This window comes from Myiozetetes cayanensis, unplaced genomic scaffold (genome assembly GCF_022539395.1).
Source record: "Myiozetetes cayanensis isolate MyiCay16 unplaced genomic scaffold, myiCay2020 scf1, whole genome shotgun sequence".
Classification (NCBI taxonomy): Eukaryota; Metazoa; Chordata; class Aves; order Passeriformes; family Tyrannidae; genus Myiozetetes; species Myiozetetes cayanensis.
In genome coordinates this window covers 67,303,700-67,330,762 of record NW_026086604.1, presented here as the reverse complement: position 1 = coordinate 67,330,762, position 27,063 = coordinate 67,303,700, and the positions used below count along the sequence as shown (strand labels likewise).

Genomic DNA, 27,063 nt, shown 5'->3' with positions numbered 1-27,063 from the left:
AAGAACAATGAACAAGTATTCAACGTTATCTAACCCACAATGTATACAGGAAATTTCAGTGTGACATGGATTTGCAGACCACGGCAGACCAGGATGTAAAGCATGTTAGAAAGCATAAAAATTAGTCCCATGCAGACCCTATGGTGAGGAAAAGGATGCCATTGTGATTGATTTTACACTTTTTCAGGGGAAAAAAAAGAGAAAGAAACACCATCAACAGCATCACTGTCCTTCTGGTGAAGAGTCTGGGACACTCTCAGCTCCTTTTAAATCTCCCTTCTTCCTCCAGCCAGACTGAAACCACTCACCTCAGTACTCAAAGGGTTCTGTGCCGCAGTCTGGGTGGATGGAAAGGACACGCAGCACACAGGGGTTCGTGCTCTGCTGTAGATGATTTATTAGACGAGGGCTACAGGAGCACAGGTACACTGACTAAGAACTGAGGGTGAACAGGGTTTTTATAGGTTCGGGGATGGAAGGGTCTGGAAACTGGGAGGAGTTTAGGATTGACAACAGGGTAGAACCAATGAGGGATTAACAACACGCATACATTAACTCTTGACCAATAACAACACTCAGGGGTGTGTCGAGACCGCCCACACTGTGGCAAATCTCGACCTATCAGGATGAAGGATTTTACAACCAATCAGGGATTAGGGATTTGTGAGGGGAAAACACATTTGGAAAAAAATAATGAATTTATAACTGGGGTACATTTAACTTTAACATGCATTAACAACACTACTTAAAACCATTTTGCAACTTGTCATTTCTGGGTGCTTTTGACTGTCCATATGAGTGAAGGTCCGGTGTGAAAATCCAATCACTTAAACACAGTCCTCATTGTATTCTTTGTAAACTTTTCTCCACTTCTTGTACATCCTTTGAGTTTTCCTCTTGTCCTCCGCAGTTCTGGATGGATGTGCATAACACCAGAAAAATGAAATAGGTACTAGAAATTGTGCATACAACAATTTTAATTGTATTGTACTTACTTATTTGTTTAAAGCCTTTAAAGCTTTTAAGACTTCCATTACACTAAAAATAAATTCTTAACTTTGTATATAAGGTGTGTTTCTGTTTTGTCAATACAATATTTTAAGTGTAATGGGCTATTTGATTAATGGAGAAATATTCAACTAGAGATCAATATCTGAACTACTCACCTTAAGCTTCCTTTAGAGGCTATAAAAATAAGTTCATGATCAATGGAGTCAAAGATGTAATCCATCTTAAAGCAAATATTTAAATTATATTCTCTGTTTCCAGTGATTATAAAGGAACTTTCAATTTTTAACTTTGACCGAATGTCTACACTGTCTTCTGAAGTTAGAGATGAGTTTCATTGTGTTTAGTACACAAAAGTTAGCATAGTTTTTGTTTTTATAGTGTGTCAGAAACTTTTACTTCAGTGCACATTCAGCCCAATAAAAAGAGTATAGCTTTGAAGTAGCTAATACCACGTTGCAGGGATTGAAGTAATGCCACTGCTTCAGTATTTGAATCAGTGGCAACAGAAAAAGCAACACAGCGAAGTGAACCTTTTTCTGCCATATACACCATCACAGTCTTTTGAGACCATATAGGTAAATCTGGCAAGGCTGCTCTTTTCCATGTTCATGACACCCTTTTCTCTCAAAATTTCCTGCAGTTATGTAATTCCTACAAGAGTATATCTCCTAAAACTGTACAAGTTAAATCATCAGTTGAGCTGTTGTAATCAGAGTACTACAGAGTACTGTTAAATGTAATGTTATGTGACTACTTACTAGGTAAAAGTCAGCTCTAATGTTCAGTCAGGACTGAATACAGCAGGAAAAGAAAACTCTATTACTGGTCACCCAATCTGACATTTTCTTCTCCCTCTTCCAGACTCCTTAGCTGCAGAGTAAGAAGCAGTCTTATAGTTTCCCCATTCAAAAAACACACAAAAAATAATCATTCAAATGAATGTGATGCCTTTTTACTTCAGTAAGGGAGGCTTTCAAACCCCAAAGACAAATAAGAAACAGCAATCTCAAAGTTAAAAATAAATGTGGAATATACCAAATACTTGCAAAAAGATAATTGGTAATTCTGCTTGGCTCTCCTCCAAGAAATAAATTAATCTGGATCCTGTATGTACTAAAGCAATCAGCATCCTTTCCAAGCAGGGCCAACAAGAGAACACTGCAATTAGTAAGTGTGGGCACAGCCTTGATTTATAATGAACCATGAAATAAAATACTTTATATACATGAACACAAAACATTTTGCATACTTACAGTGATTTGATCTTTAAATTTCATTTTGCTGCTTCTGAACAAGTGGATCAAGTGTTTGACTGAAAGGGTTGTTTATATCCAAAAGACTTTCCTTATTTTCGCTAACTTGTTTTAAGTAACCAATAAATCTTGCTTACTTTCATCATTAACTAATGAAGACTAATATAAAAACATTGGTGAGAAGTATATTTTGATTAAATTTTAAAACTGCTTACAAGTTGGAAATACCTAACCTCCGTTGTATTTTAATATCAATTTGTTGCACCGTGTTACAGAGAGTGTTTTAATTTTTACTGGTTAAATAGATTCAAAGTCTTCTTATGGGCAAAAGGAAAATACCCAAAAAATATATTCTTAGTCTAGTTAAATCTTAACACAATAACCAGAGAGTTATTATTAGAGTCCTTACAGTGATCCTAATTCTGATAGTTCAAGATAAATACAGTTCAAGTGATATGTACACACAGACCTTCTAGTGCCTACGTCCTTTCTTTGACATTCTACCCACCCTTACACAGCCACTTTGGCTCCTCAGTTAATTGATGACTTCAGCTGGGGCAAGATGACAAATGTCCCATGTCCTATGCTGGGAGGAGTATGGCATTGACACTGATGATTTCTTCTTCCTCATTATAGGGCCCACTTGGGGGAATTATTATTCATTTAGTCCTACACTATGCTTTTTTCTTTACTGGTTTACAACTCCACTTTGCATCCAGATTTGTTATATGTGGTATTGGATATTTGTTCATTTTATTTCCAGAGTTACCCCTGAAGGTGCTTTAGCCACCTCACAAGATTACCTTTCTTGGATGAGTGGTAATCGTCCTAACTGAGCTGTTACAGCCCTGAGTCTCCCATACCCTCCTCTGCCTCCCTTTCCAACTCATGCCCATACTTCTCTGCACAGCATTTTAGTCCATGACCATGGATAGCTCAATTGCACAGAATAACTACTTGTTATTACAACCGGTGTGTTATACATCCATATATGTGTATTAAAAGTATGTATGCCTATGTGTTTTAGTAACATATATATACAAAACCTTAACTGTAGGATGTAACAATCTCTTGGTCATTAGATAACAGTTTTTAGTTATGCAAACTAAAACACAGTTCCAGAAAGGCCAAGAGCAGTCCAAAAACACTGAAACATGTGCTGGGAGGTTAATGGGCAGCCTGTGGTCTGTTATTAGCAACAGAAAAATCATATTTACTGCACTACAAGTTTATAAATTCTTCTAACACAAACCCAAAATGTAGTTATGTGGAGATCATTTCAACAAATTTTCTTTGGCCATATTAGAAAGAAATACCATTTATAGACTTATAAAGTCTAGCTTTCCAATAACAAAAAGACCTATGTATAAATAAGAAAAGAGCACAGGGATAGATCAATAGTCTAACTAAACTTCCACTGATGAAAGAGTTGGGCTTGTAGGATGGGAATAGGATGGGTTGGGATAGGATGGAAAATCATGAAGTCATAGCCATGGAAACTGGTCCTTTCTGCTGATGAAGAGAATGGGGTATATGCTTTCTTCATGCCACCAGGCACAGAACAAAATATAACTGGGCTCATTTAAAGAAAGGAAGTAATATTAGAATATATATATATGTTATCACATATAATTTTCGTAATGAAGGATGGGAAGTAGAATAAATTGCCTGAGAAGATTGCACAATCCAGCTATTCTAGATAGAGAAGCAGTCCAGAATAAGCTGGAGAAACATAATTAGATACAACACATCACACATCAAGGAGTATAACCCCTTGAAGATAATTGCTGGAGTTAGCAGTCTTTAGGAATCCTTCTAGTTTTTCTCTCTATAATTCCTCAGCTAGATGGACCCAAAAAGTCAAGTACAATGACATAAAAATGAATTCTGGATATTAAAAAAAACAAAAAAAAAGCATGTGGGAAGCCTTAATACAGTCTAAGTGCCTCAGATCTCAGATTCAGGAAAGAAAATAATAATTTACTGATGCCTGTGAACAAACAGTGTTCCACTGTAAGAGGCTACAAAGACTTTGGTTAGTATTGCACATTTTCCTTGGATACGTTGACCTAAAGGAATGATGATTATTGCTGTATTCACACTCCTGAAAGGTTACGTAGTGACAGTACAAAAGTACTATACTCTTTATGCTTTTTCACTACAACTCCACATAATCACCATATGCCCAGTTCTTATTTTACCAGTGCGTTAGTGCTAGTAAGAGGACTGATTCCAATATATGTATTCTTGGCACTCTGTAATCAGATCCTATGATTTTGAGTTTACATAAAGCTTCAGTCCCCTCTGAAATAAAATTCACACTATTTTGCTCGCAAATCTTTTTTTATTATGAAAATACATTGCTGCAAATTTTATGAAGGTGAATCCTAGAGCTTCACCCATAAACATGTATGAACTGAATGTTTAGTGGACAAACACCTAAAGGGCTTGTGCTCTTGGTGAATTTTTGAGAATATGTTGAGTGGAATGACATTTTCCAGAAAATTATTATAGTAGAAATATAATTAAGATACAAATGCGTACAAGGCTCATTTTTTTTCTAAGCAAATTGATACTAACATAACTATCACACATAAGTACACACATGAACATCTGCTTATGGCAGGAAGGAACAAATGTCTACTCTTCACTTTGAAAAATCAACCTAGAAAATCTAAGGTTTAAAATAGTAAGTTAAAGCATGTCAAGTTACATATAGTATTATGATAAAACATGCTGAATCGCAGTATACTTCTGACATTTCAGATTGCTTTTCTTTTTATGCATATCATATAATTACAATGTCAAATTTATACTCTAAATATAATTTCAAGAACACTATTAGTATATAAAACTGTCCTTTTGTAACCAATTTCTTTCTTAAGGAGAAGATAAGCTGAAGTTCAGTGGCTAGAAATGCTTACCGCAGGCAGAAGGTGGGTCAGTGGTTGTCTGCTGACGATGATTGTTGGAGCACTTACTTTATTACTTCAGGATTTGAGTGTGATCCTTTCCTTGATGGCAAGGCTGGGTGTGTTAATGTACCCTGCAGTGAAGTTAAACGGTTTAAAGCGGTGATGCTGTCAAACTAGCTGTGTCACCACATTCAAAACTTTAAAGTGCAGTTACAGCTTGAAAAATTATTGTAAAAATTCTGAATTCTTACCCAGCCAATCTATTCCCCATATGCAATTGATGTGTATCTGCTTACTTTACTGAATAAAACAAAGGTTTTGTATTGTTAGCCCTGCAAAACCACAACAGGTACGGGATTTCACTTTAGCTCATGTATCACCATCAAACTTGACAGATGAATTCCAGCTGCAGAATATTTATTGCTGCTGATGATGTAACAGAGACGAAGAGCAGACTCCTGGCTGAATTTGCAGAGTAGGCAGTTAAAAAAAGTTAATCTTTTAACTCACACACGTACACCACACACACACAAACCACAAACACTCCAAACAAATCAAAACAAACAAAACCCCCAAACAAACCAAAAACCAATAAGACAATCATTACAAGACAACGCAGAAAATTCATCCCAGTAATTTTTGTCTTGAATGACAGGTTATTCAGAAAACTAAAAGGGGGAAGATCAAATCCTCTGTCAGTCAATGACAAGAGCTGTCTCTCTCTGAGAAATAAGGAATATGTGTGTTTTATAAATGTGAGATTTCGAGTTTAGATATTTATAACAACCTAAAATGAATTTTGTCCATTTATACCGGTGTCACTCTCCATCACTTCAACAGTCTTTTACTGAAGTATCCACACTGTTATGAATGTATACAGGTGAACTTTCTTAAACATATCTTCTTTACCAAGAGGACTGACACTTTTCCTGTGTACTTAATGACATCAGTTTCTGAAGATTTTTTCTTTAGCAGTAGCACATGTTATTTCAACAACTAACTAGTTACTTATTTACTCGTAATTTGCAATTCCTTCTTAGAACCTGTATTAGGCAAAAATACATTGCCATAAGAATTTTATTTATGTTAAGACTGTTTATGAATGTTCCCCGGTTATTCCTGCATAGTTAACACAATGACCAGCTAAAGGGGAATAAAGGATATGGGTGCTTTGCATGCCAGTTGCAACTCTTTCTGGAACTCCTTTCACTGTGCAAAGCAAGTCTCCATGAATGTTCATGTATGTTCCTCAGTCTGGGCCCTCAATGTACTGCACATTTGGTTTAGTTGTTGTTTTTTTTTAACTGAAAGCCCACACTTTTTAGCTCTGTGCCTTAAAAGAACATTGACACACTTCAATATCAGGAATCATGGCAAATCAGTAGCTCACTGCAGCAAAGAAACCTTGAGATGTGTGTATATAGTCTGCTTCTAAACTCCTTAATGTGAAAAAGTGCATCAAATTTTTCTTGGACTGATGCAATCCACAGCTGAGATTTGAAGACTTTGTTCTTCCAGTAGCACTCACTAAATGTAATATGAAATGAGATTAGATAAGAAAGCTACATAAGGCAATGACTCTTCTCTCTCTTTTTAGTCAGAAAAGAGATGCACTTGCTCAGTGTAAGTATAAGCTTCTGTCTTAAGAACTTACATGTCAAATTTCAAGCCCAAAAGAAGTAAAAAGCACACACACAAAAAAGGGTTATAGACAGCTGAAAAGAAACCTTAGGAGGAAATGAATGTGCAACTTTAATCAGCATCAGTTACTTTGCTTTACACTGCTTTTGTGAAGATGTAATTCCAGCATCTGGAATTGAGACTGTTTTCAGCTTAAGGTCAATCTACTGGTCTTGGGAGGACTCTATGAGATCATATCTAACTCCCAGACTTCAGTTCTTACAGTGACCACAAGATCCCAGCAATAATGTCTTCTCACTAGAACCACTAGAACCAATAAATTCGCTGTCCTGCAGGAGGAGGTTGTGAATATGGAACACAAAATTTTCACAGGTGCTTGGCTGAGAAATGACCCTTTATTGCTTTCAGCACTAAATTCAAAATTCATTTCATTCTGCTGAGCTTTCTTCTATCAATTCTTCACACACATAAATCAAATAACCCCTACCCCTTACTGCCAAAAAGAAGCAATTTGTTGCTCCCAAAGGATGTAAAATAAAATGGATTGTTTATTTCTGTTTTAAAATATTAGAAAGCTTTTACAGAGATCAGAACTTAAAAAGTTGAAGATTAAAAAAAAAAAAAAAAGCCAACTTCCAAAAAAGACTTCTTGCTCTTCTAGTTGGCTCCCTATTTCAGGGCAACACAGAAGCTTCTATGTTCGAATAAGTGCTAGACACATGAAAAAAAATCAGGAATAGTGTTCATACAATTCAATTTGGGCAAAAAAACTGTTCCCAGCAAGTTGACATACCTGACGAATTTGTTCTAAATCCTGTGTACAGACTATATCACACCTTTCTCTCTGAGGTCTCTTGCCCTGTTTCTGATTCATCTGCCTGAAGCATCCATTTTTGTATGGCACCATTCTTTGGGTGACAAGGCATAATTGTTTTTCTATGGGTACCTTAATTTCTTTTTTGAAATACATCCTGAGGTTATATAAGAGCTTATCTAGAAAGCATCAGGCAATCTATAGAAAATATAAGGAGAACGTTCCACTAGCTTTGTTAGTGGCTCTGAAACTAATGGAGTGCATCCCTCAAAAGTCTTGGACAGATGTCAGGTGACACCAGATGAGTCTGGGGTTCTACTGACTCTGGTAGTCACCATATAACTTGTTGTAGCTAAAATCAGCTATTAGGAGCTTGCCCCTCAAATTAAAAATTGTCATCTTTGGATGGAACCAACAAGAAAAAAAAAAAAGTAAGGTCATTGATTTTTATTTAAGTTTTTGTGAATTTTATGAGCACCTCATTATTATGAGTTAACCTCATTTTCATATTACCTTGAGTGCATATGGCACACATATGCCACCTTAAAAAACACCCTCAGTGCCAGAAAATAAAAGCAAATGACAGGCAGAAAAAGTCACCTCTGCAGTGTTAATTCAGTCTTGTGTTTCAACTACTTGGTCAGTACTTACACATGACTCCTGTCTTTCTTTCTCAGTACAAGAATGGATTACATTCAGGAAAAGTAATGAGGTGCTAAAAAAAAAAAAATTTATTATTATTATTTTTTCGTAAAGTATGGCCTTAGCTCTTGTTTGCACAGCGTTATTCAAGCTCTCCTTTGAAGCCATTTGTTTAGACTTCTCTGTGGTACCCATGACTATATTTCACGAACAGCAATGCCTTGCTTTTATAACTGCCTATAAAGTATGACTGCAATATTATCCTCATTTTACACAGGATAGCTAAAGCACCAAGATTAAGAACCATTGATTTGGAGAACTCATTTTCTGCAATGACTCAGACTTGAGTGCTCTGCCTGCTCACCCTGCTCAAATCACACCTCCCAGTAACTAGATCCTCCACACTAGTCCATCAGTACCAGCTGCCTTTCCATTTGGGGACTTCCTATCACCAAGTATCAAAAGCAGGTCTTAGAGAAATGGGAAAGGTCATTAGTCAGCACTCCAACAAATGTATTTTAAGCAACTTGCCTCGGTATCAGTCAAAAACTCTGCAGCAGTATCAGGGACAGAAATAGAAATCAGCTTTTCAATGCCCTCATCATCAGTGCCCTCAATGCCCTCAGCCTCTGTAGCCTTGCCTCGTGCGTGGTAGGAGTTCCAGCTTCTGTAAGAGGGAGGCAGGGGGCCTTGAAGAAGCAACCTCCCTCATGCTCTAAAGCACTTCATTCCCACAGCTCAGTCAGCCTTCTCTGAGACTGAAGTTGGGTCCTGTGGTATAAAAAAGCACAGAGATGTGTCATTAAGTACATAATGGGATGTATGCTGGAACAGACCAAGGGTCACTCAGTTTCATGTCTAACAATGGTTAGCAGAGGTTACTTAAAGGAAGAGTGTAAGAAACAGTTGAAATATGGACAGACATAACTTTCCACCTTGCAAATACAAGAAGCTTAAGGTTTTTCTCACACACTTTTTTTTTTTCTTTTTATAAGACAGAAGCTGCATCCAGGCTAGTGCATTTAACAGTCACCAGTGGACATTCTTGAAATAAAGCTTCCTAATTTCTAAATATTTTTCTTTCCTGCAAAATATCTTACAACAAGATGCTTCATAATTGAGAACTACAACAAATATATTTGTCCAAAATAGCTTACAATCCTGTTTAGCACACTATCCTTGCAAGGCAGAACTTGCATTTGAAATCCTTGGGTTCGGAAGAGATATTATCCTGAATCCTGCACATTAAATGATGAGTGCTTTAACCCAAATGTACAAACCAAGGCATTGATTGCTTTATGTAACCTAAGAAAGTGAATATGTCAGGCAAGCTTTTTGAATGGATATGCTCTTCTGGGACCCCAACTCACATCCATCTCCCATCATATGTAGAAGTTTCTCTGATAAAGATATCTACAGTAATAACCCTTGAATAATGTCTTTTAAAGTTCCCAGCTAACACAAACACAAGGTATTCACACATATAGTCAAGGGGAAGTATATACTTGGAAGTACATGGTATTGAGAAAGCTTTGCTGACATTGCTCAGTACACCTGAATGCCCAGTACAAATAGTGCTACCTACTTTCTCCCCATGTATAAATATGCACATCTACACACAGAAATTATGTGGTCATTTTAATATTAAAGAAAGAATGAATCTGTCTCTGAAAGAAAACTGGAACAAAATTCTTTAAGAATAATATATATATATATTAAACCTCCTCTGGAGATGCACCAACCACCATTTCACCACATGGTGAAATGTTGAGCATTTCACCCTAAGTTCCTTTCATGAAGTCCCTGGAGGTTGCTAAAATACCAAACTCCAAATGGTTTAAGAATATGGAGCTCATATGATTAGAAAGCTTCTGCTATGTAACCTTGAAACAATTATATCTTGCCAGTAGATCAGACTAGTAGCCAGGCACCAAAACCACACAGGTAGATATCAGTTAAATGAACCACAATTCAAGGAAATTATAAAAAAGTTATAAATAACTGACCCTTGTCAGGTCGTCATAAACAGGAAGAGCAACTATACATCACCCCCTAAAGCTTTTTTTTAAAATCTCAGACACTGTTCAGCCCACTGCAATTATCCTAACTTATAAGCAGTAAAATGTTTAGTGGGACAAGTTATGGAAGCAGGATCTATGAGAGAAATTATGCAGTTAATGGGGAATTGCTCAAGTTGTAATTTACTAGTTATTGTTGCAGATTCCTTGTGTCAGGTTGCAATAAAAGGAAGTTGTTACTAAATTAATTTATACTGGTTAATTAACTCCTAGATAATAACTAACTGTACTTCTGTGCAACAAAACCCCAATATTTTAAGCCAGACACCTGAGGTTAGACACCCAAAATCTCACAGTGCCAACTGTTATACAGACCCTTAGCCTGAGCATGGACTTACATGGCTGAAAGCTGGCAACCACATTTGAATATCACTTTGTCACAATGTTGTGGTGTTAATTCAACAATTATTACAATTTGTTAGATCATTTTGACCAGCCCCTATATATCTGAGACATTCATTAAAATATTTGCTCCCTGAAAAATTAAAGTAATGATGAAAAATGAAAACTGGGTTGTATGCAATTTATTATAAACACTTCCCAAGAGTACAGAGGAGTATAGTGTGCAGTTTTTTATTTGAGTGGCACATATTTACTTGAGAACCCTGGACTTTCTTCAATAATGCATATCACTTCAAGCTAGGAAAATGTGACTAGCTAAAGGCATGGATGCAAATATTGCTGTGTAAGTCTTTTCTTCCTTTCTTCAGTCCTTTATTTGCAGTGGAGAGGGGGACAGAGGGAGACGGAGGGAAAGAATTCATAAGAAAAGAGTTGATGTGCTACATTTACTGTCTGGACTTGCTCCTGCTGTTTACCTTTAAAGAGGTCTTACATAGCTGTTGCTCTAAGAATAAATAAATAAAAATAATTTAAAAAAAAGACACATTTTCAAAGAATTTGTTTTGTGAAAAGCCTTGACATATTTTTATAACTAACTATGGAAAAGCAGCAGGAGAAAAAGTCACACCTGCACACCAGATTCAAAAAGAGTCCAAACCAAGGTATACTTAACAGCTGAAAAGATTATCTTTGCCTTTTTTTTCTTTTTTTTTAATCCATTGTCCTGTTCATTATCCTTCCAAAGTATGCAAGAGAAAAACCCCAGATAAAATATTTTTTTAAATAATCCTGCATATAATTGTCTGTCTCTGTGCATTTTTAATAGTAAGACTCTACAAGACATAAAATGTAGAAACTCACTGTAGCTATCAAGGCTGAAGATTTGACATATGGCACTCCCAGAAAGGGCAATGCAATGCCAGAAAAGCTCAGTGAGGCCCAGACATTTCAACATCACCCTCAGACAAACTGGGTGTACAAAGTAATGACGCTGTGCTACAGCAAGTGGGCAGTTTTAGCGAGTTACCACTGACAAGTTTAACTTAAGACCAACACATTAGCTTTCATCGGTGAATTCTAGAGCTCTTCAGACAAAGTTATCATCCTTAATTTAAATCTGGATGAAGGACTTCTAATTATATGCAGTGTTCCCAATGAAGTAGAGAAGTCAATGACAGAACAAGAATCAGAACTGAGCTCCTCTAAATGCATTCCTGATAGGCTGAACTGCATTTTTTAATCCAAACATTATAAAACTGCATTTTGACATGTAGATAGCTCACTGGGGGGAAAAAAATTTCTACTGTGGGTTGTTGTTTCCCAATACCTCATGGGTGTTTCAGGTCAGTTTCTGTATTGTACTGGAGCAGAGGCTGGCCTTTTGTTTGTTGACCAGAGCTAATGGGCATAGCCAGGGTATGATTTGGGACAGTGACAGGCAGAGAAATCAATATGATTTCAAAAAAACCCTCAGTAGTCATGGTATGAAAGTCCCCCTGCTCTCTGCCCTGCACATTTACTGTGGTCTGCTGGTGGAAGGCATTTCTCTGCAAGCATCACTTTGTGGTTTTCCAGGCCAAGAATGGAGACAGCCTTTTTTACTAAGTGCAAGGGTAGTTGCTGCTGCTGGACAACTTTTAACTTATTTCTCTTCACAGAACCTGCAGGAATGAGACCACTGTGCTCAGAAGAAAAGTCCATCTTTCTTTATTTTGTGCTTTCACAGACCTTTTCAATTTACTAAATGCGCCCCAGGAGTCAACTTGTGTAGCAGTGCTGTGCATTATGTGGTAACTACCATCACAGTAGTTACACCAGCACTGGAGAGAATTGTACCTGAAACACTCACTTCGGTTTTATATTACAGAGCAGTGCCCTCTGCAATGCCTCTAACTTTACAGTACAAAGAACTAGAATGACTTACTGTCCCACTTCAGATTCAAGACAAGGCAGACTTTTGCCTTGCTATTTAGGAAAAAAAAAAAAAAAAAAAAAGGAAGGAAAAAAGCTTTCAAGCATCTTCTGTTCCAGCTGTAAAGATGTGGCAGGGAACGTAAATTGAGCATTCTTGGCAGGTAGCTTCTTCCTAATGTTTATGGGTCAGGTTGTCAGACATGAACAGCAGGGTCAGCCAACTTCTTTTCTACAATAAAGGACATACATTTTTACTTGTAGAGATCTAAGTGATTTTGTGCTCTGTTCACCTTATCCCTGTCTTTGTCTTCCAAGCAAAATTTTAAATGAACTTTTGAGTTGTATTTTAAATTTTCTTCAATCAAATAGTTGTCCAGATAAAAAAGACATTTTGGATTATTTATTTGTCTTTCAGGTACTATGCCAATAATTCAGATTTTCTTAGCATTATTTTGAAATAGTACAAACCAGCTAGAACTGAAGGTATTTACTGCTTATATATATAATTGAAAACAATTAAAACAATTAAAAGCCTTCTGCAGATGTGAGTTTCCAATTGCTGAAGGAGCCTGTACAGAAGCGTGAAATCAAAGTCCATTTTTTTTTCCTGACTCGAAATGGTTTCTTCAACTGTTTAGAGAATACTGATTTAAAATTATAGAATAAGACTATTAGGAGTACAAGACACCACTGGAATTCATGGTGCAACACCAACTCCTTACCATTTCTCTTGGCATCAAGAGGTGAAGCTTTTCAAAGTTCAAAGAGAGAGTTTTTTCTACCAAAACCTTACAAAATTTTCCTGAGGAAAATATTCCTTTTTTTTTTTTTTAATCTAAAAGAAACAGAAGACAGAATTCCTTGATCTCAGTAACAGGAGAATCATTTTCCCAAAGCTTTCTTCAGTTACTAAAGTTTAATATCAGCATTTTCAGAAAACATTATTACCACCAGGATTTATTTTGATTTTTCATGTATTTCTATATCTATATTCCATCTTACGATTTTTCATTCCATTAAGTGATTATATGAGTATAGATGAATGTTAATGTCTTTCTCTTGGTCTCTTATTTTATGGAAGAATGGATAGAACCATGGAAATCTTATGAGAGCATCGGTTGCCTAAGCATAGGAAACTAGTGCCTAAATGACACCTTGGGATATCCTGACTCATTTCTAGCTGCACTCTCAAACAGATGAAGGAATCACAGTTGTGTAACTGCTGACCCCATACCTGAGATAGTCTAGAAAACCTAATAATACCAGTAGACAGCTTTATCATTAGCAGCTTAGTTGGTCCCTGTTACGATCCGCCCCAGAAGGAGAGGGTAACCTAGGTTCTTATTAATAAATCCCTTGGGACTGATTAGAGTGAAATGACACTGAATAATTGGTGTTTGTAAATATATATATGAAGGGTTTATTTCAGAACAATTTTCTTTCAAAAGTAAACAGGCATGTTGCCATTTTGGGTGTTATCATCTATAGCAATACAGTAATATTAAAGCATCTATAGCACTATAGCAACATTAAAGCATAGCAATATTAAAGCATAAAGATAAGACTTAGGGAAATGCATAAGAGAGAGAAAGGAGAGAAAGGGAAAGAAAGGATAAAGGTGGAAAGATGTATATAGTCACCACCCACTGGATCCAGTGATGAAACTCGGAGGTTGCAGCTTCCATATCTATTAGTGGAAGTGGTGGACTTCATCTGCTGGGGTTGGGGGAAGCTCCCCACAAAAGATGTCACGAGTAATTATACACTTTAGGCTCAGATGGGAAAGCCTTGAACCTCCCTGGGGTGGGGAGTTTTGCCATGGATCATGTCATGGGACACTTCACAAGCCTCTGACATCTCCTAAGACAGTTGCAGCTGCCTATTGTGTCAGCATCAATCATGGTCAATCACAGTCCATCGTGGTCCGACATTTGAGATGCATAGCCCAGGCTGGATGCGAAGAGTTATCATGTATAGGGAGGACATTGGCATGATAAGAGGAATTCTCCCATCTTGCAGGATTTGCCTCTTCTTAGCCTTTTCCCTTATCTTGAATCCAGTTTGTAGCTTCAGGTATGCATCTGTACCCAGGATAGTTGGACACTTATCTGATCTGAAGGTCCTTTGGCAGTATTCATAGAGGGGTGGGCTTTGCTGAGTGAGTAGGTGTTTCTTTTCAGTTTGCATAAGTCTTTTGGTGATGTTAAAATGCGTAAGTCATTAACTTTTCCAGTCTCTGACACTCTCGTATTTTGGAGAAGTGTTGAACATCCAACTACTGCCAGCAAAACATGGCTTAGAGTTGTTACTTTCATGACCTTTGTACCTACAGCACAATGGCAGCAACAAGGATGAAGTTCAAGACACCTTCTGCTTCTCCTTTTAAAATACATCTCGCTTAGTCAGAGGAAAGCCCACTCTAACTCAAGCTAGGTTCCAGAATTAGAGAATTATCTTGGACAGACACTTTTCACTCTTCCAAATGTTGTATCAATTAAATTCTCTTGTAATCTTCTGGAGTGGTAGCAAAAAGCTGCTCTTATGGCAACCCCAGAGTTGTCCCTCATGAACAGGTTCATGCCAAAATATTCAGTTTGCAATAGCTTCTTCTGAATAGCTTAGAAAAACTTGACTTTAACTGCTATTGCACTTTTCAGATTAATTGTGACATTTTATTTGTATGACTAAAGAGAAAAATATAAATATTTCAACAGAGGGATGGAGCCAGTTTCCATTTAGAGAAAATGGATATTCTCAGGTTTTCCTTCTGCGATTATATCAAGCCCTTAATAAATAAAATTTTATTTTACTTAAATAAAATATAGAATGGTACTATTCTATGGAATGTAAATATAGTCTTTTTTTTTTTTTTTTTTTGGTTGAAATGCCTGCATCTGCAGGTTTCTTCCATTTCCAACAGATGTATTAGCGTCACATTTCAATTTTGTACTTAGTGTCAAAATAGGATATTAAAACCCCCATCACTGGTTCCTCATTACGCTGAGCTGCACTTGCATAATTATTCTTTGGGCTTCACTTAATTATATGCCCCACCATGTGTTACTTTTCGACATCGTAAGTGGTACCACCTTACGGCTAGGAATATTAAACAATGAAAGGCAGCATTCTTTTATTCTTTTGTTTGGTTATACAACATGCTGTGTCTGAATTCAGTCTCCTCTCATAGATCCCCCCTCCCAGCTTCTGAATTATATCCTTTACAAGTGTTTCAAAGAAGGGCACTTACAATCATGCGTACTCTACAATGTTAGGGTTGGTGTGTGGCTTTTTGTATTTCCTGTATCCCAGATATTACCCTGTTATTCAGAAAGAAATTTAAAAAGAAAAAATAATGAAAGGAAAGAATGAAGAGAAAAATTGAAAGAAACTACAGAGATTCAGAAGTTTTATTTCAGGTCATTTTTTTTTTTCTTACCCTGTCAAGCTAGTAATCAAGATGACAAATGAAGCATTGGAAAAACAACCCATCTAAAAATGGTATTTCTTAGATACCTAACATTGTGTAAAGCTAAAAGAACAAGAATACTTAAGAATACATGAAGAAAAACAGATAGTGACTAAAAAGATACTGAAGTTCTTAATCTAGTTCAATGGAATATCAGAATCACAGAATCAACTAGGTTGGAAAAGACCTCTGAGATCATCGAGTCCAACCTTTGAACTAACATCACCTTGTCAACTAGACCATGGCACTAAGGGCTACATCCAGCCTTTTCTTAAACACCTCCAGGGATAGTGACTCCAGCACCTCCCTGGGTAGTCCATTCCAGTCCATTCAATGTTGGATATGAATTCTGATCAAGCCTTATACATCCCAAAAGCTTTTCCATTATAATCAAAAAAGCACAAGACCTCCTGACCACACAAGTGTTAAACATTGGCAGTTTGACTAACCAACTCAGAAATGTTATTTTTAAATAAGATTTTTTTTTCTGAGAATAATTTTAAAGAGTTTTACTTTAAGAAACACACTGACAATGTCCAAGTGAGTGAGACAGATGGGATTTTTATAGTCAACACTATTCCATATTATCCAGAGAAACTGTGAACTCTAGGCCACTGAAATAAAATAAAAGACTCCGATTAGTTAAATCAGCTTTTGTGTCAAACTGGAAGTGAGGAGATAGTAGGAATGTCCCAAAGATAGGAAGATATTTTAATAGTTTAGACCAATTAAAGTTCATTTTGTTTTATTTTATAGTTTATTTTATTTAACAATATTCCAAACCATAGTTATAAAACTAAATCTCTCAAAAAAAAAAAAAAAACCAAACCAAAATAAAAGGAAAAAAACCTCAAAACAACCCCAAACAAACAAAGAAAAAAAAGAAAGCTCAAATTAAATCTTCCTGATAAATCATCTTGAAAAACAAAGTAACCTATCAATCATTTCCAATCAACAAATCCTAACATTTAATCACAGGCATATTCACACTTCAACATGGATCCACTTCTATCTTTAAGCTTCTAATTAATAATTGTGTTGTCAAAATGCAGAATCATGAATAGTCCTTAAGCCTTTTCCTGTACAGAAGATGATGAATACTTGTACTTAGCCAATCAAAAATTTATTTAGTTGTTAAAGAATATGCCTCCTTAAAGTAGAATCATTGAATTATAGAATAATTTAGGTTGGAAAAAAACCTTTAAGATCATTGAGTCCAACCTTTAACCCAGCACAGCCAAGTCCACCACTAAACCATGTCCCAAAGTAGGTTCAAACAATCAAAATTACAGGTTTTTTGCCATTTTTACTCCAATTTTAAATGTTAAAGAAAGTGAGTATCTAATAAATGATTACTGAAAAAGGCACTTCCCTCTAGGCTGTGAACTGTTGATCTATGGATGTTATCTAGTATGATGGATTTATTATACCAAGGTAGGTACTAAAAAAAAGATGAGATAAAAATCAGACTGTTTCTAAGGTAAGTATGTAAAAAATTGGACAGTTTCTTTTTGACAAAGCTCAGATGAAAAGAGCTTCTGCTTACCAGCTACCCTTGTAATAAAAGCTTTCCTACTTTGCAATGATCTCTGAGGCCTCCAATCCCACTTGGCTTTATGGTCCTGCATTGTGAAGATAACCTCACAGTTATTGTGTTTACTTGAAAGCTATTGTCTCATAGGCAGGCAAATGCAGTAAAATAGTGCCCAAAGACAAGTGCTGAGTTTTGCTTTTTCTCTCTGAAGAAAATAGTTCCTTTCTCAGGTTGAATCTGCTATGGTAGCAGTTTCGCTGAACTACATAAAAATTAAAACAAAAGAAATACTTGGAGTTAAAATGATGAAAGTGGATTTATTTACAGAAAAAAATGAATAACTTTACATGCAAATAGCTGAAGTTATGATGGTGATTTTCACCATCTCCTCCATGAAGCTTTCCAATATGTTGAAAGTGCATTATAGTAGGCATTTTGCATTGTCACTGGCTTACCTCAAAGAGATGTGCAATACCCATTGTTGACACAAAGAGCCTACTGTATTTTAAAATTCTTATATTTGCTCCCATCAGCAACATAATGAAAGACTCTAGTTTAATGAAATCAGAGAGCTCATCCTTTTTAAGCTAGGTGTACTTCACTGCATGAGTTTATGCTTTTCTTTGGTTTCCTTGTTGTTTTTAAAATTAACAAAAAAAACCCCAAATCAAACCAAAACAAACTAACAAATCCAAAAAAAAAGCCTATAAATGTATTTTGGGAACAACCGAAAGGAACTGAATATCTTTGTAAGTGCCTCCTGCTTTTCTGGGTAAATAACCATAAGTAGTGATCTTATCCTGGCTGACCACAGACAGACAATGATCGAACGGTCTGTCTTGTTTGCAAGTTGCACGGACTCTCTTAGCTTCCAGTTTCCCACCTTGCTGAAAAAGGTCGTAAACAACTGTTCCTATCCTCAGCTGTCTCCTTCACTAAAGAACTGTCCACAAGAGGGCTAGGCTTAGTACAGATTAAAAACAAACCAAAAATCTTAAAAAATTTAATGTAGACAGCAATGTCATAATTTAATTTTGGTATGGACTGGGATTTTTTTCTGAAATGCAACTGTTAAAGTAGGTAAAAATTCATAAGACTGTAATACAGTTAAACTTGTACAACTTGTTGACATTCGTAAGGCTTAACTGACAGACTTAATTGCAAATTGCAACATAACAAAAATTACCACAGAGCAGTGTTGTGCATAAAGACTTATTTGAATAAGTCTTTGCCTCAAAAACAAACTAACAAATAACACCTACCATGAAACAACAGAAAAAGTATTTTCAAGTGCTAAATAAAGAACTTGTCTTTCAAGAAAATAGTTTTTCCCTAAGGCTACTCTCTACCTTCAGGATTCATTGTAAAACTTCAAACTAAAAAGAAAATAAACACAAAAAAACCCCTGTGTAACACCTATTCTGCTTTCTTTGCTGCTATTTCAGTGTGCAGTTTACTTCCCAATATGTCTGTTCTAGTGAAGACAGGGAAAAAGGAGAAACTAACAAAGTGAAAATAATACACCATGAAGTATCTTTTTACTACTCCTTTAAAAAATTAAGTCTTCTTTTTTAGCACTGTGAGAACACTTTTCCTTCATCAAACTGACAAATCTTAAGGAATCAAGCAAATTTTGGGGCCAACTCTACATAAGAAAAAAAAAAGTAATAATTCTTTCATGGACAGAGTATTATTTGCCTTCAAAGAAAGGAATGAAGTTTTCTATCTGACCAGCTTGATAGGTGTCTCCATTCTTCTCCATTCTTTTGAACATGGTGAGCACACTCTTCAGTAACAGCACAGTGAATAATGGAGAAAACAGCCCAGTCACTGTCTGCCCTCCAGTGTGCCTTTCTTCCGAGAAACCACCTCAGCTACTATTGTGTTTGGGAGTAACGCTCTCAAGGATACCAAGAGGCAAAAAAGGGGAAATCAAACTGGAACTTCAGTGAAGGCTGAATTCAGAAGATCTGCAGTCAATATTTGTTAATTCAGACAGTATAAAATCCTACAATAGCATTTCTACATCTAATTTTTTTTTATTATTTGCTAAAAAGATCTGATCACATGATACTAAAGAACTAAGGAACTCCAGTTTTTAAAAATTTACTTAAATCAGAATGAAATCATCCTACTGTAAAGATACTTCTACACTATTCTGGGTATGAACCAACTGGGAAAAAAAAAAAGGACAAGAAAAAGGAGGAGGTTCATAAGAAGAGTAATGCAATATGAAGGTCTTCTGCTTAGTATGTTTAGTTTCACCTGTTTTCCATAAACCTGAGATACAAACTGTGCTTAAAACAGCTTTTTTTAATTTTTTTTTTTTTTAGCTTTTCTCTAATAAAAGCAATGTGAAAACCAGGAAAAAGCATTTGGATTGATGCCTAAAGTCTCATTTTAAGGTTCTGTGGCCTTTTTTCCCAGCTACCTAATGGTAGAGAGAGAAACTGGTAAAGAGCTATAAAATGTTCTACTATAAGACAAAAGCTGTACTGAAAGAACATTTTTAAAGCTGCAAAATCAAGTACTCAGGAGACAGCAAAGCAAGTCTTAAACTACCTGCCTTCATATGCAAAATCATGTAGTCCTTAAATATACTGTGACAGGGATTTTTTCTAGATCTTCCCCCACCTCATTAAGAGTATGTAAAGAATGGAATTCAGTTAATCAGTAGTTCTTTGACATTTTGTTCATTTTTATTGTTCAGAGTGTGTCTCTAGGCCTCACCCATGCACACCACTCAAACTTTCAGCTGAAGGCAGAATTCTGCATTTTCTTCTGGGCTTCCCTATGATGCTCATCATGCAAATCTCTGAGAGCCTCCTGAAGGTTAATTTATCTTAACAATACCTCTCCGAAGTGACACAGTAATATATTCCCCTTTACAGACAGGCAGCAGAGACACGTAGACAACAATCAATGCTGAGCTACCCAGGGTCCAGATTGTGGGGTTTTGTCACACTTTATAATAATCTGCACCTTCAATCACAGCATCCATTCACTTTAATTGCAGCTGTGACTGCTCAGTGCTTCTTCATCTCAACCATCATCAGGATCCTGAGGCAGGCATTCAGAAATGAGAAGCACACTGTTATTGAACGTCTGTGAAACATCTGGTGTAAGGTACTGTGGAGTATCCCTCAGGAACTCTGGCAGTCAGAGAGAGGGTCTGCTTCTCCAAGCCAGAACTTAGCTGCACTGAGATGAAGGCATCCATTCTCTTTCAATACTTGTAAAGTATAAGTATCATATACTACAGTATCTTTTATTTTCTGGGACTGAGCAAGAAGCCATTTTATACCAGAAGAATTTTGGCTCATGCTGAGTGAAGTATGAGCCAAAGTCCAGAATAAGAGAGGTTCACCTGAAGAAGGTCATAATTGCCTGTGAATGAAATGAACAAAATAAGCGGATGGACAAACTTCGTTTTGACATTTTCTGACTTTCAGCCCCTACACTGGTGCCTTGTCTCCTTGTAAAATCTTTCTTTTCTCTTGCCTTTCTTCTGTTTCCCCATATTCTAATTGCAGGGGGAGTGGCAAGAGGCAACAATGCCATCCTGAAAGAGGCTCATATGAGCTCTTGGGTTAACAAAGCCAAAGAGCAATCCTCAGTAAAGAGGACCAACCTCCTTTTTAACTTCTAAAAGTTATAAATTTCATCAGATGATACAAATTTTCCCTTTAAATAGTAAAGATTTGAAATAATGACCAAAAAAAAAAAAGCTGAAAATACCAGTCAAAATATCAAAAATATTAAAAAGGTAACTTTTTTTGTTTTCCTTTTTAACTGAGCTTGTTGGATGGCAACACTCAGTCATAGTTTCAGTCATCAGCTGATCAGCTTCTTGCAGGGCTAGGCAGCCCATACTAGTCCATGTGTTTATGAGACCAAAGCACTCCAACTTTATTGCTGACTAGCAGCACAATAGCTTTCATTTCTAACCTTTATTGAACTTGGAATCAACCTCCATAAACATTTTTTTTCTTAAAACAGATAAATAGATCTAGGAGCTGCAAGCTGGCAGAATGGTGAACATGCATGGGCATTTAAGATTTTGAAGGAGCATTTGATCTGGAATATGCACTGAAGTAGTAGTAAGATACAAAGAAATCTATATAATTCAACTCCACAGCATCATAAATGGGTCTTCTATTATTACATTTGATTGGCATATTTGAAAAGTCATTCCCTTGTGCATGAATGTTCTGGCTATGACCTGAGAGAGTGTCCAGAGATGATTCATCTATTAGAGTCATTGAGAGGGAGAAAAAATGCATTGGAAACCTCACATAAAGCATATCACTCATGTCATAAAGTACACTTAAGTTAGGCTACATCAAAACTCTTTCTACAGCACAAAAGACAGAGATTTCATACCAAGTAACTAGATATATTCACTGTCCAGATTCATACAGCATGGCTGATTGTGGAGAATCTACATCCATCAGAGTGAATTTTAACATTAATAGCATGAGGTGGGTTATTTTTGCTTTCTGCTTAAAGTGTTTTGCAGAATCATATGGCTTGCTGCAGCACATAAATAAAGTAAAAATAATAAATATGTAACCAAGTTTTAAGATTCTTTCCATTAAATCCATTTCCTAATACATTCTCTATTCTGATATTTTAATAACCATATATATTATTTTGTACATCCCTGTGACAGTAATATAATTTTCATTAGTTCCATTGACTACAGGGTATTTGGGAGAAATATTCTTCTTTCTAAATTACAAACTGATAAAATTAAAGTTACCTATCAAGTGTCTTGAGTTGGAATAGGCAAATAAAAGAGAAAAAAAAAGTGATCTACTTTTGTTTTCTGCTTTGCTTCTAAAACAGGTAATACTGCTTAGATTCTTTTTCCTCCTGTCTAATTTACATTTAACTTGGTTGGTGCTATTATGTCTCTAATTTGTAATTTTAACTGATTACTGATGACGTACATGGGTTTGAAGTGAATCCTATAATCAGCTTCCATTTTCAGGAGTGACTTAGAATTTTGGTTACCAATCTGAAAAGGAACTGATTTCTTTTATGGAAATTATTGAAACATTCACCATCTGAACCTGTAAAGACCTCTACAGTATGTGTTTAATTACTGAATCAGTGACAGTTCTTGGCTATTTCAGATAATTCAGGTCCACCACCTTTAAAGACTAGAATTTTTCTTTTGTTTTACAGGCTTTCTTTGGTTTTGAATATATATATCATGACCTCCTCTGAAGTAATTAAAACTCTGTGGTAATAGGAAATCTTTCAGGTAACATAATTGTTTTCCTATTTGATTTATGATAGTTAATTTATTTTACTAATTTTTGACTCAGAATTATTGCTATACTTTATATATGACAACAGTGGAATAGGCTATTACCATGGGGAAATGGCTCCCTTATTTTCATAAACAAAGATGGAAACTCATGCAGTCATTAAAAAAAAAAATTTAGACAAAAAGGTTGTTTTCTAGTCAGTTAGAATTAGTTCTGTGAAAGAGATCTCTGCAGCTGTGTCAGATGTCTTGTATGCATGCAATGATTTGGCTGGTGCAGTGAGTAAGGTGAAAGTTGCATCTTGTGCCATTGTGGAACTGCTGCACTTCTATTGCCAGGAAGGATAGAACCTGCTCTGTTCCAGAAAAACATATTGCCCATGCAGATAAAATTCTCTTAATTGGTATGGCTTGTAGTTTTTTTCAGTTTGTTATTAGCAGTTGCATTCAGCTATTTGGCAGTCTGAGAGATTATCAGGTGCTCTTTTCAGTTTCTATTTAGTCTTTGTCTCAGCCTTAAGAAGGTATTTGGTGATTGCTTCGTGCAACAAGCACTTTCTAGATGGCTTCTTACTATAAGCAGCAGGACGACTTCAGTCAGAGAACTTCTCTCAGTGCAGATGTGTTTCAGGGTGTTTTGATCAACTAATACAGTCAAGGTTACTGTCTTGTCTAAACATTATTAATATACATGGGCAGAAAACAGGAAACAGGGAAGAAAACATTCACTGCGGGAGGAAATATTCTTTAATATACTGTAAACACCTTCTCTGGTGTACATAAATATATATATATTACTGTGAATAATCTGTAACATATAAAAATCCATTTGTATCTAGCTAAGTATTTTTTTCTGCAGAAATCTGTATATTGCCACCTAAACACACTCTAAGTATCCTCCTCTTTATCTGTCTTTGAAGACAAAATGAAGAACATTTTAATGTAGGATGCTAGAAGCATAGTTATTTGGAGCAGGCAGTAGTGCGTGCGATAGGATTACTGAGTAACTATTTTCCCCTCAGACCCTGTAAGAGGGAGAGGAAAAGGAGAAAACAGAAACAGCTTAACTCACCAAAAATCAAACCACTGCATTGCCCTCTTAGCCACTGTGTATTTTGCGATGTAAGAACGAAGATTACATCAGTACAATAAAGGGTCCCTGCTCTCTCTACAATCATTAACTGTACACTATTGGGGAAAAAAAAAAAAAAACCTGCATCAAAAACCCCGCGGCTTTACCCCAGCATCAGAACCAGCACAAGTCAGAACAGGTAGAGAGGTGTAGAGAATGGGGCGGGAGAGGGAAGGGTTAAAGACATTATCGCAGCCATTAGAGGGAAAAGTTGAAGCAATGCAAGCACGGTAGACTTCTCTTCCCCCTCCCCCTCCTTTCTTTCCCCTACTCCTCTCTTCCCAAGCTGGATCAGTGTGTAGGGAGGGCAGTCATCACGACATCCTGAGCAGCAAGAGCTGACGTTGGACGAAGCTGCCAGGTAGCTGAAAAAAAGGCGCAGAAGGCAGCTGATACCCACTTTTCAACGGTTTGTGTTTTTTTTAGTCTGAGTCTGGACTTCAAGCAACACAGCGCCTGAGACAGCTCATCTGAACCACACTGTATTGCAATACTCGCTCTTCTCAAGGAAAAAGACTCCATCGAGTAGCAGAATGCTGCCAGTGTCGCAGCCAGGGCTACAATACAGAGCCTTTTTGTAACATTACAAATTTCTTTCTGTTCATATATTTAGAGATACGTACATACACTCACACATCAGTTCTTTCTTTTTTGAGGGTACCTTTGGTTTTTTTTTACCCTGATGTGACTTCTTCATCTTGGAATGATGGGGATCTTTCTAGCTTATGTTGGATTCATTTTCTTTTCGGTTATGTATATTCAACAAGGACTTTCTACCCAAGGTAAGATCCCTTATTGTCAAATGTGTGTGCGTGGTTTTCTATGCTAAAACAGACTGAGAACCAGATTCGGGAGGAAGGGGGCTGTGAAGGGGAGGGGGAAGAGGAAAGAAAGAAAGAAAGGTGAAAGAAGGAAAACAACCAAAATGGATAAAGATGAGGACAACAAGAATCAGGTTTACATGTAGTTCAAAAAATTGTCTGTAAAAAGGAAAAGAAGTGAGAAGTTTCCCCAAAGTAGAAAAATAACAGGCTTCCTTACTTGACTGCAGGCACCTCGCCTGTTAAAGGGGTTTTGGGGAACGGACATGCATGTGTTTGCGTTCTGCCTGTTTGTATATAGGCAGGTATGCGTACAAGAAACACCTCCCCGTGCATGCATAATTATTGCATTTAGACCAAGTCCTGGATGGCTAAACCTACTGCTTCCCCCAAGATGTTGCGGTCTCCTTTCGTGCTGTGTTCCCTTTCCTCTCTTATTATCCTGCAACCCTCAGTCAGACCTTCATTTCGATTCTGTGACTGTGTATTTCTACCATTCCCCCCCCAACAAAAATGGGAGAAAAAGACAAAATCGACTTCTTTGAATACCTCCCCCCACCCCCGCCGCCTTCCTCCCTCCCTCTCTGCCGAAAGGCGCGCCTTGCATTTCAAGCAGCCCCGGCGCTGCAGGAGCCGGTTGTTCGGGACCCCGAGGCTGTGGCGACGCTGTCAGCACCATGGACAGATCGCTCCGGGCCGCCCCCTTCGCCCGCTGCCCGCTGACTCGCCCGGTGCCTCCTCCCCGAGCCCCCTCCTACCGCCCCCCGCCCGCCGTCCCCTGCTCCCTGCCCGCCGTTCCCTGCCGGCAGCTCCCCTCTGGCTTTGCGTTTGGCGGTGCAGCTGGGGGGGATGCCGTCTGTATTCCCCTCCTTGTGTCCCCGCACCGCTCACGCACACTGACCAGGAGGGGGAGAGAACGAACAAACAAACACGAAGAAAATAAAACCAAACCCAAAACAAACTTACTAGCCCCGGACACGCATAATGCACAGTCCATTTGGTAGCTTAATTCGGTGACTAGCAATCGCTGACTGCTGGGGGTGGGGGTCGGAAAAGGGGACACTGTGAAATATGAAGGTAGTAGCTTTGAAAGTATGTGTTGCCAGGCACAAATAAAAGGGGATGGAGAAGTAACACTGGTTACCAAATTATCCCACCAATTCCAGGTTGGCTAGGACGACTGGATAGAGAGGAAGAGGGGAGGAGACAACGAGCAATATTTCCTTCGCATCGCATCTCCTTCGCATCATAATATGCTCTAGTCAATCTGTTAACAATAAACAACAGAAAGCGACATTGCAGTGTCTTTCCAAATTTCCTCTTCTTGAAACACGGCATTTATTTATTACATTGTTTGTCTGTAGTCCCCCTCACTTGACTATCATGACTCATTATGTTGCACAATTTTAAAGTGAGTTATAGGAAAGGATGAGAAGGAAGTAAAGACTGAGATTTAAACAATTATTGATGCCCCGGACTAAGTCTATCAGGATTAGTTTTTAAACCTAGCAGAAATGGGCAGATTCTGTTTGTTAAAGGGTTGGGATACAAATGTCAAGGTTAGTTATAGAAAGTGTCTGCTAGGACTGAGAGAAGATTGATTTTTGGTTTGTTTATACATAACTTTGCAAGCAGAGGTTCTCAGAAACAGTAACTAATTCAGACAAAGCATTTGAAATGGACATTTGATGAGTGATTGTAATATGCACCTCAGAAGAGTGTCCAGAGGTGCCTCTGCCAATAGCTGCTTCAGCTGGCTGCAGGAGATTTAACAATTTACAGGTCTCCAGGTCAGCCCTACAAAATACAATAAATCAGTCTGAATTTTTTTTTCTCTCCTAAATTGGTCTTGCACAAAATCTCTCAGTGAATCTGGTGAAATACTGCATTCTACCCGAGGGTATTCGGACCTAATTATGTGAAACTTCACTAGCCCATGGGTGCAAGCAGGGGGGTCTATAGCATTTCCCACGAGCAGAACTGAGAGTGTAAAGAGGATGGATTTGTGCATAAGGGAGTAAAAACATATCTATGTGTAAGACAAACCAGGGAAGATAATGTGTGGGAAACTGGGGGTGGGGAGAAGACTGAGAATGAGAAAAATAAACAGAGAAATTAAAAAAGGGGGAGAGAAACAAATAAAAAAAAAAAGGCAACACAAAATATAGAGCATAAACAATCAGTAGGTGGAAAGAGATCCCAACATATTATGCATTTATTTTGCA

At 37.2% G+C, this 27,063-nt stretch overlaps 1 protein-coding gene and 1 long non-coding RNA gene across 4 annotated transcripts in view; one reads left to right on the top strand and one right to left on the bottom strand.

The window, feature by feature from the left end:
• Window positions 1–232: 232 nt before the first annotated feature.
• LOC126635872 (uncharacterized) lies at window positions 233–26,902 on the bottom strand. The gene is made up of 3 exons (XR_007627818.1): window positions 25,805–26,902; window positions 5,189–5,310; window positions 233–1,881 (listed from the first exon to the last, which is right to left on the bottom strand). It is a non-coding gene; the product is annotated as an uncharacterized LOC126635872 (long non-coding RNA).
• Window positions 24,292–27,063, top strand: part of VSTM2A (V-set and transmembrane domain containing 2A) — a 50,687-nt gene continuing 47,915 nt past the window's right edge. For 2 of the 3 annotated variants that reach the window (XM_050307450.1, XM_050307459.1), the window contains exon 1: window positions 24,294–24,799. In XM_050307450.1, the coding sequence (XP_050163407.1) occupies window positions 24,721–24,799 (79 nt within the window). In that variant the 5' untranslated portion in view covers window positions 24,294–24,720. Of the gene's footprint in view, window positions 24,800–27,063 lie in introns of all 3 variants that reach the window. The other variant, XM_050307467.1, reaches the window with a different exon arrangement.